The 10,456-nt window shown below is 45.1% G+C and overlaps 1 protein-coding gene across 2 annotated transcripts; it reads left to right on the top strand.

Annotated features, from left to right (window-relative positions):
- Nucleotides 1–1,386: 1,386 nt before the first annotated feature.
- LOC134859546 (ETS-related transcription factor Elf-2-like) lies at nucleotides 1,387–10,007 on the top strand. Of its 2 annotated transcripts, none has more exons than XM_063876084.1 (9): nucleotides 1,387–1,662; nucleotides 2,751–2,834; nucleotides 3,546–3,825; nucleotides 5,438–5,545; nucleotides 5,990–6,103; nucleotides 6,320–6,403; nucleotides 7,406–7,598; nucleotides 7,689–7,940; nucleotides 8,894–10,007. In XM_063876084.1, the coding sequence occupies exons 2-9, from the start codon at nucleotides 2,760–2,762 to the stop codon at nucleotides 9,420–9,422; spliced, it is 1,635 nt and encodes a 544-aa protein (XP_063732154.1). In that variant the 5' UTR covers nucleotides 1,387–1,662; nucleotides 2,751–2,759; the 3' UTR covers nucleotides 9,423–10,007. The 2 variants fall into 2 exon arrangements, with proteins under 2 accessions (XP_063732154.1, XP_063732152.1); XM_063876082.1 differs by having other exon boundaries at nucleotides 5,987–6,103.
- The last annotated feature ends 449 nt before the right edge of the window (nucleotides 10,008–10,456 follow it).

Raw genomic sequence — 10,456 nt, 5'->3', positions numbered from 1 at the left:
TCATGCACAGTGAAATCATCAAAAACCATGCGGATGAAAACAGCCAGCTGGGCTGTATCGCTCGCGTCAACAGATTCATCCAGCTGAATTGAAAACCATTTACAGCGGTTAATGTCAGTTTCCAACTGTCTTCCCGCATCCACAGCCAGTGCAGACACTCTCCTTGCCATTGTATTTGCACCAAGTTGTACATCAGCAAAAGCAGACAATATTTCTGTCTTACATTTATGGTCCTGAATAACGTTTCAGCCACCGCGTTCATGGCCTCCTTTACAACACTGCCATCAGTGAAGGCCTTTTTGCGTTTTGTCAGGATGTGCGCCACTTTAAACGAAGCCTCCGTACAAGCAGTAGCCTTCTGTGCTGGTCTGGTAAAAACAGACTGCTGTCGTTGTAGCTGTATTTTCAGGTCCTTTATCTTTTCTTTTCGTAGATTGCTACCAGCGGGAAAGTTCCGTGAGAAGGGGCTGTGGACTGTGGTGAAATGGCGCTCCACATTGCATTTTTTACCGACCACCACGCTTACTCCGCAGATCAAACAAACACACTTGTCCTTTACACTTGTGAAACAAAAGTCTATTTCCCAATTCTCGTGAAAAAAGTATGTTTTCCGCCTCTTGTTGCATTCAGCAGCCATGGTCAAGCTAATGCCGCGTTCGGTGTTTGCCGTGTTTACATCGGAGGTCGGAGGTCGGAGGTCGGAACTGGGAGTGACGTCACATTCGAGGTCGGAAAGTCGGAAAAGATGGACGCGCCTTGTTTACAGATTTAGCAATTACCTCGGGTTAGCACTTGTTAGCAATACCGGTTGATAACAGCGCTCTGTGTCATATTTTGTGAAAACAAATATCGTAGCAACATATCTTCAGATAGAAGATGAGCGGTACTTTATGTACAGGTGACAAATGAAATTGGCATATTATGAAAATGTGTGTTTAAATCTTATATATACAGTCTATGGTTTAAATGTAAACTATTTGGCGAGCTACTTTGAAGGGGGCGGCGAGCGACTGGTAGCTCGCGAGCGACGTGTTGGAGACAGCTGTTCTAGAGCCATGGCGTCATAATGATGGTATTAAGAGGTGGAATAATTCAGGTAGGACTGTGTAGGACATCACTGAAGGCCTAGGTGTGAAATGCACGGCCCGCCACTGTGTTTGGATATACATTTAGGAAGTACAATATAAATATAACACATGTTTCATGTGTGGGCCATATTCCATTATGCTTCCTGCATTTTTTAAGGGGCAATTCAAAACGGACATTGGCCCGCAGTTGGCCCCCGGGCCGCAGTTTGGACACCCCTGTTTTACAATATGCGATGTGACGCCCATTGTTGGGGTTTGTCCTCGTGACGTCATGGCGCTCTGCGCTCTGACCCGCTGGATCCGCTGCAGCAGAGGCGTCGCGCCGGAAAGCTACAGGACAGCGACATTTCAAGCTGTGATCAAAACAACTTCAGGGCCTGAATCTGCGTCCCCCCCTTTTAGTTTCTGCGCGGGAAGACGATACCTGTCTTCAAAGTGTTTTTAAGGAACGGGAGACTGCAAACAGTTGTTTATGCGAGAGAAGTTAACATTTTGGCCTTGACAGCTTGGCTAACGTTAGGCCCGGGCAGCGCGAGCCTCGGAGCTTACTTCTCGCTAGCAAAACCAAAACAAGGTAAGAGGAAGACATTTATATCAGCAGTATGATATTTTAAAACCTCTAATACTCATATCCCAATGTGCGCTATTGGCTAGTCAATGAAAGTGTACCATTTAATATACCTTATTTACGGTATCTATGTTTGCTAGCTATCAGCTAACTGTTTGAAGCTAATTTACTTAGCTTAAAGCTAGCCATTGCTGTGTGATTCGGTTGTGGGTAGTCTACTTTTAAAAGAGAATGCATTCTTTATGTATTGTTCTGGCATTGAATATGTAACGTTAGATAACAAAGTGCACATTGTGAGCAGCATTAGTAAAGTTAGTTGGGAGTTGTTTAGTGAATAGCAGAAGCATTGGCGTTAGCTACCGAGCTAGCAGCAGAGTGTAGCTGCAGAGAGCGCAGAGCAGAAAGTAAACACCAGCCTGGCGCTGCAGAGCTGTCAGAGCCTCGCTGCACTCCCGCTTCCTGCTTTATCATAACATGCATTTAGGATACCTGCTTTTGCGGTAAATAAGAATACGACAATTAGAATGGTAAATTAAAGTATGCACTTGTCGTATAAGCTCGGTACAGAACAGCAAATCATGCCCCCAGCCACTTCCAAACTTAACAGAAGTTGGCCCCAAATGAAATTAACATCGCGTTTTTGGTTATACACCATCATTAGAAATATCATTCACAATACGAAATGCAAACACTGGTATTCAACAAGATCAGGTTATTGTTATTAGTCTTTGTTTGAATCAGTTCTTGATATTGTCCAAGTTACATCTTCGTAGGTTGCTATTGCCTGTGTTCTAGTGTTTAGATGTTCTTGTCCCTCCATATGTATATTTTGATGCTTGGCTAAAAGTATACCACTCAATTTCCCCAAAAAATGGTGAAAACGTTTTTTAAATAAACCTCTGTTGTTGGTTAACTAATGCGCTGAATGTAGCAATTTCAGCCGATGGTAGAATATCTGAACCTGGATTGGGCTGTTCCATGGTGTTTTTAATGATACTGGGTCTAAGTCATGAGCAGGGCCATGGGGCTTTCACATGATACCACCCCTTGAACACTCAAATCCATCCTGACCACATGTGCTTTTTTTTTGGCAGGAATGAGTAATGACCTCTGTGGTAGTGTCAGACGGAGGAGGGAACATAGTGGAGTATGTCACTGTAGTGGAGGAGCCCCAGCAGGTAAGTGTTTCCCCACAGCTGTCTTCAGGGGGAGTCAACAAAGCCTTTTCAGTTGAAAACGATTTCTGGACGAAATACCAGAGTTTGTGCCAATCCAACAGTAACTTGACTATAAAGCCAGAACAATATTGGGTGACATGTATTGGGCGTCTGCCGTGAGCATGACAGTTGAACTAGACTTGAAACTAAGGCCAATAATTCAATGTTATAGTTTCCCTGGAATCTGTCGTGGCAGTTTTCCAGACATTGTGAAATCATATATAACAAAAGCAAAAGGGAAGGACTTCCCAGGACCAACAATTGGGCTGTGATTGGATGGGCAGTGATTGGATGTTGGGTATACTGGACACATTGAAGGGGCCACTTTGGCTCTCCCACAGGGTGTGGTTATCCTGGGGCAACGGTGTCTGTCTGTCTGTCTGTCTGTCTGTCTGTCTGTCTGTCTGTCTGTCTGTCTGTCTGTCTGTCTGTCAGATCAGATTTTTAGAGGCTTTACCTTACCATTACATTAACTGTATACCACTAATGTGTTTTACTTCATACTTCAAGGCATTGACTCTACAAATAAAGGGGTCCTACTGCCTCATTTTCTTAGTTTTGTCTATAAATAGTGTCATTAATAATAAAGTGATACACACCAAGTTTGAATGCTGTTATCTGGGAACACAGTGACAAAAAAAATCACCTTCTCATGTTTTTTAATCTGTTCAGTGTGAGCAGCAGCCCACTGAGGAGGAAGATGATGAAGAGGAAGAAGAAGTGGTTGAGCAGGAGATAGAGTCAGTGATCGTGGGCGAAGAGGAAGATGTGGAAGAGGAGGACGGCGTGGTGCTGCAGGAAGAGGGCTGTCCGGCCGTGATCGTGGAGGAGGTGCCCAGTGCCCAGGTGGAGGAGTGTTACTCGGCACAGGTGCTGGTGTACGACGACGAGACGTACCTGATGCAGGATGTGGCTGAGGAGCAGGAGGTGGTGACGGAGGTGGCCGAGACAGGTAAGGCTGACTTCTCTCAATGTTAAATCTGACCACCAAACAATACGTGAATGACTAGATCAGCCTCTTTCAACTTTTCTTGGTGGACCAGCAATCCAGAAAATGACATTGTAGCCTAATACAGCATACATAATGACAATTTAATTACGAGTCTCTCAATTTGGCCACGAGTTGAGAGAGCTGTCAGACACCTTTGTGGTTTGTCAAATCAAAGTGACCTGTTTCTCAGTTTGTTTACGCAGACAAAAGATTCTGTCTGGAGATGATGTTTAATATAGCTTGAGATCATTGCACTGTAAATAAACAATATTTTTATAACCAATTTAAATGAAATTGCACAACATCCCACAGCAGACCTGACGATCTCTCCCCGCAATGAAAAGATCATTGTGATGCTTCGGATTTCATCTGGGGGTTGGAGTGGGATTCATTTAACTTTTCCAAATTGAACACGGTTATTTCAACATACCGAAGGCTGTTTAGAAACTTTCTTTCTGTACTCTAAACCAGAACAGTTCATAACCCAGCTTTTTTTAAAGAAATAAAGGAGAATTTGAATTCTCAATGGAAGCGATCGATCAGGGGTTCTGTGTGTGTTCAGAGAGAGTGCCCACTACTCCATGAAAGAGTGTAGAAGTTTTCCATTGTGTGTCAGGAAACACCAATTAAGCCCATTTCAAACTAAATGTTTTAGAAGACATCATCTAATACAAAAAAAAGGTCACACACTCTAATATTCGTTGGACCTTCTTTATCTTTGATTACAGCATGCATTCGCTGTGGCATCGTTTCCACAAGCTTCTGCAATGTCACAACCTTTATTTCGGTCTTGCATTATTTTTCGCCAAGATCTTGTATTGATGACGGGAGATTCAGACCACTGCACAAAGTCTTCTCCAGCACATCCCAAAGATTCTCAATCAGGTTCAGGTCTGGACTCTGTGGGGGCCAATCCATGTGTGAAAAGGATGTCTCATGCTCCCTGAACCACTCTTTCACAATTTGAGCCCGATGGATCCTGGCATTGTCATCTTGGAACATGCCCGTGCCATCAGGGAAGAAAAGATCCATTGATGGAATAACCTGGTCCTTCAGTATATTCAGGTAGTCAGCTGACCTCATTCTTTGGGCACGTTGCTGAACCTAGACCAGACCCACTGCAGCAACCCCAGATCATAGCACTGCCCCCACAGGCTGGTGACCCTTTTTTTGGCCGGGCAGTGTATAACTCACTATGTTTCCAAATGTTCATTTATTTTGATAAATAAAAATAATCTTAAATTCAGTTCCAATTAACAAACCATAACGTATATGTTTTATCTGACTTTCTGAAACGTGCCAAGCTGTATTGATGACAGTAGCTATAGATTCTGGAGAGGTGGAGCTGCTGATGATAATGACAGCAGCAGACTGCCATCTTCTGGCAGGAACAACATCTCACATTCAGACCAGATTCCTGGAAACGGGGGAACAGACTGGTCCAGCTTTGATAACAGCTGAAGTGGGATCTCTGTGTTGTAATGTTGTTGATGCACCACCCCGCCCTCAGGGGGCATGTGGTGCAGATGTGTGCAGACTGACAGCCTCTCTGTTCTGTCCGCTCCTGCTGCAGTGGAGATGTCAGGACATGACCTGGTGTGTTTCGACAAAACGTTTGAAGCAGCTGAAGCTCTTCTCCACATGGAGTCTCCTGGAGGACTGCACAATGACCGCCACACAGGTAAACACCTGTCCATGCAGAGACAGCCAGGAGCTGAGTTGATGACCGGGGATCAGACAGAAGATCTGTAGTTCGCCTCATTCAGTCTCACAGGCATTGTGATTCGCTTAACCCTCAAAGTCAACATTCTGTTGCAGTTAACAGAAAACAGCCTAAGCAACAGCAATACTTTATAAACATGCTTACATGAAACAATCTGCTCCTTATAGGGTAGTCCTGCATCGGAGGCCAGTGTCTGCAAACTGATGATATGCGCCAATTCTCTATTAATCTTTATTTCAACTTTAGTAGTTAATAAATAAATATCAGTTTATTTATTTTTTTAAAAATCACTGTTTATTTATCACAGGTCAAATTGTGTATTCAAAAATGTCATTGATTATTGCGTATTTTCCTGTCACGGTGCATCCCTACAGTTAATGCTGTGTGTGTCTAACCCAGCAGAGGATGTAATGATGGAGACAGTGGTGGAGGTGTCCACAGAGTGTGGACCAATAGAGGAGGAGTCCTTCCCCATCCCTCCTGACTGTGAACCTGCAGCCAAGAAGAAAAGAGGAGGTGAGTGCGGCTTCATGTCAGACGGCGTGCTTTATTCCCTGTGACAGGCCTGGGTGCTGGAGGCCACACAGCTCTGATACTCTCTGAAACCAGTCTCACCCTGTGAGCTGTTCCTCATGTTCCACATGCTACCAGTTACTCTGGTCCAGCCACAGTAGACCAGTGAGGTGGGATGGTGTTGTGTTATTTGTAAATGCAACTGTTTTGTGTGTGCAGGAGGACGGAAGCCCAAGACAAACCAGCCTGCTTCTAACGGCTCATTTGACCTGGGGATCAAGAAGAGGCCGAGGGAGGGCAAAGGTTTGTCAGAGTGGTTCTCAAACACACACCTTCATCAACTATTCCTAAAATAAGTCTGGATAAATTACATTTTGCAAAGCAATCACTTAGGCTATACAAAGTAAAGAGGATATATAAATCCCAGAGCCTTCCTGAATTTGTACTCCAAACTCTGTCTGCCGACACAGGTTCCCTCGACAAAACGCATTGGATTATTACAGGATAACGTGCACATTGCTGCTCATTATTCTCTCATGAACCTGGCAGGGTTGGAGTCAGCCGCTTGCATAAGAACTGTTCAAATGATTGGGTCAGAAAGCTGCACTTGAGTGTAGAGTTAAAATAAAAACTAAATTCCTGCTAAACGTAAGTAAAACCAAGGAGCTGATGGCTGATCAGTCTGTTCACCTACAGAAGTGTCCACTGCTTTACCTCCAGACCACAGAACAGCCTCTCCCCTCAGGCTGCAGACTCCTCCCCCCGCCCTCCCCACCATCAGCCTTTGTTATGTTTTGTAATGTAGCAGAATGGGACTATAACTGACTTACATTGCTCAGCGCTGTGTTGTGCTGTGACAAGGAATCCTACTTGCTATTGGTACTAAATGTCCTCGTTAACAAGCGGCACCATGGTCACATAATGTCAACGTAACACACACATAGCTAACATGTTTATTGATTTTGACAAAAGCCTTCACTCTTAGCCTGACCTGAGTTTGCTTTTAAGTTTGAGAGAATTGTTTGCTGTAAAAATTACAATACAAAAACAACCTGTAAAATATCTCTATCTTCTTTTGTACATCACAGTGGAAGAACATTATCTACCATCTTTTTATTAAATACAAATGTTATTTTACATTTTCACCTAAATCACTTGATGCTTTTGGCTTGTATTCAGTATGCTTTGTTGTCAGTAAAAGTCATTTACAATTGTGTTTGTGATGATGTGGAGGTGCTGTGGGAGACCTCACATGTGGATCCTGGCTCTGGAGACATCACTGATGTTGTGCTTTGTGTCCTCAAGGCAACACCACCTATCTGTGGGAGTTCCTGCTGGAGCTGCTGCAGGATAAGAACACCTGTCCCAGGTACATCAAGTGGATGCAGAGGGAGAAGGGGATCTTCAAGCTGGTGGACTCCAAGGCTGTGTCCAAGCTGTGGGGCAAACACAAGAACAAGCCTGACATGAACTATGAGACCATGGGCCGAGCCCTGAGGTCAGTGCTTCCCCCTTGCTGCTCTACAGTCTGTCGCATGACACCAGCTCTGATCGTGTGTGTGTGTGTGTGTTGTGTGTGTGTGTGTAGGTATTACTACCAGCGCGGCATCCTGGCCAAAGTGGAGGGGCAGCGTCTGGCCTACCAGTTCAAAGAAATGCCCAAGAACATCCGAGTGATAGATGACGAGGAGGATGGAGAAGAGGTGGAGGACAGCGAGGGCATAGTGTCCGTCCAGCACCCAGCTCAGCATGGCCCCCCCAGCCTGGGCACCCCCTCACCTGCTGCCACCCAGCCTCAACAGACCTACGTCACGGTCCTCCCCAGCGGCGCTGTCAGCAGGTCTGTACTCACTGACATCACTCAGCTCCGTCATGAGCCCGGTTAACCATCTGTTCTGTCATCTGCTCCAAAAATGACACAACTCTCCAAAAACAAGAAACCAGAGCACTGACACCATAATAATAATATCATCTGATTGGCTGAGAGCAGATCATGTGATCAGATAACTGCAAGCAAAAGCAGAACCTGTAGGCAACGGGACAAGAGTGTGGTGTGTGGTCTGATCAGTGTAGAGCACTGGCTGCGGTACACTCAATGTGTCTCTGGTACTGCAGAAGATGTAAAATAAATAATAACATCCCAGTTCTCTCCTTTTTAGTATTTATCATCTCTATGAGCCAGCCTTTCAGTTTTAAGGATGAATATCCAGGGAAAACTTGATATTTACTCTCATGGTTCTGCTGTGTATCAGTAACGGGCTCATGTATCTCTGTGAATGTGCAGGAACCTCAAGTCCACTGCTAAAGCCACCCTGCTGCCACTGCATGTGAGCACATAGGAATACAATGAGGGTCCCTGATGAACCCCGATTCATACCAGACTGGAGTGTTGTTTATACAGGCAGCAGCATATGGTGTCTGATGTGAGGCAGCCAATCTAACAGCCATGCCTGTTCTTCATCTTCAGTGATTATTTTGGGGGCAGGCCTGAAGGGGCGGGCTAGATTTGTGTAGTTTTTAAGCTAGTACTGCTAGCTGCTTTCATTGGATACTAACAGGTAGCATTAGGCTGGTTTTTCAGTTGTTTTTAAACCAGTTTATTCCTGCTACTCAATACTATTAGGGTGTCCCCGTCAGTGAGCGTACCGTGACCCAGTGTGAGATATCATTCCCTTTATTAAGAGATCCACATTATTGTTTTTTTCAACCAGTAATGAAAACTTCACATTTTTGTATTTTATAAATAACTTCACAGCTCTGACTTAATCATTCTCCTCTGCTCTGATCCTGTAGGCCCATCAGAGCCATGCCCTTGGTCATGAATTCACTTGGTCAGGTAACGTTAAACTCCTCGTCCATCTTCACCACCACCACAGGGGTCCCGGTAACGTTAGCCAATGCCTCCGGAAGCAACCCCCCTAAACTGGTGATCCAGACTCTGCCCAGCATGCTGCCCTCTGGCTCCAAAGCAGGAGAGAAAATCACTATCATCACCATCCCCGCCAACCAGCTGGCCACGCTCATGCAGGCCAGCTCGCAGGGCCAGGTGACGCAGCTCTTCCAGGCCAAACCCATCGCTACGCAGTTAGCCACCGCTAAGATGGCCCCCACGGTCCAGCTGGCAGCAGGCCGAGCCACACAGCACCTCATCCTGGCTAAACCTGCAGCGGTGGCCCAGCATCTGCCCCAGCTCTCTGTCCAGGTCAGCCAACCTCACCCCACCACACCCAGAAACCCCACCCAGCCCTCCAAGCTTCCCAGCAGTAAGCCCCAAGCAGAGGCAGCAGCGGACCCTCCATCAGCAGACACCAGCTCCTCCTGAGTGTTCCGCCCGCCCTGGGGGATGGGGGGGGTGGGGGGCAGGAAGTGACTGTGGACACTGCTGAGGAAGTGCAGGAAGCCCCCCACTGTTCCCCCTCCGAAATAGAGCAGAGCTGCTCTCTGATTGGCTCGCCTGACATTGGTCTCTAGGGGAAGAATCCTGTTACCTTCGAGCTGCTGAACCCACAGAGGATTAAAGGGACTGTTGATAAAACACACACACACACACACCCACACACCCACCCTTCGGAGCTCACATCAAATGGGCCGCCTTAGATTGTAAATGATATCCTTTTTGTAATGGAAGGTGATATAAATCCCGGATCAGAAATGTAAAAAGCGTTTTTGATACTCGGCGTGTATCGGACAGACGTAGTATCAGTTCATGTCTTTGTTTCCTGTTACTCCACAGCACTGTTTTTTACTGTCCATAAAAAGGGAGTGAAAGGATGTCTGCGTCAAGATTAAAGAAGTTAATGGTGTGCTCTATATCTGAAGTATAATATACTATTTTTTTCTTGTACTATCAGCGTATTGAAGTAGATTTTACTGAAAATATGTATTATAAAAAAACAACAAATGTGAATTCCATCTGACTGAAGTTATCTTATTCAAAAATGACTTTGATAATTATTAGGTGGCTCCTTTCAAACGAATGTTGATTTGCACGAGTGCAAAGTAAATTGTGCGTTCGGCCACAGAGAGGCGCTGTGCTGTTGGGAAACACCGTGGGGGGGTTGGGGGGGGGTGTAATGTACTGGCAGGCAGGTGATTTGTAAGGTGAAAGGTCATTTCACTGATATCTGTGAAAGTATGGCAACATTCTGAATGTCTCTCAAACATTTTAATGGAATATAAGAGGAAACCAAAATATGCAACAATGCTACATTTCCTCTAGTATGAGACAAACAAAAACACTTTATTTTGGTTTCATTTTGAAAATAATTCTTAATTTTTTGTATTTTCATAACTGTGCATTAAATGTGTATGTGATCATTTCAGTGCTTCGAGAGAAAGCACCTTCACTGCATCTAA

This window comes from Eleginops maclovinus, chromosome 23, assembly GCF_036324505.1.
Source record: "Eleginops maclovinus isolate JMC-PN-2008 ecotype Puerto Natales chromosome 23, JC_Emac_rtc_rv5, whole genome shotgun sequence".
NCBI lineage: Eukaryota > Metazoa > Chordata > Actinopteri > Perciformes > Eleginopidae > Eleginops > Eleginops maclovinus.
This window is presented reverse-complemented; position numbering and strand designations above follow the sequence as displayed.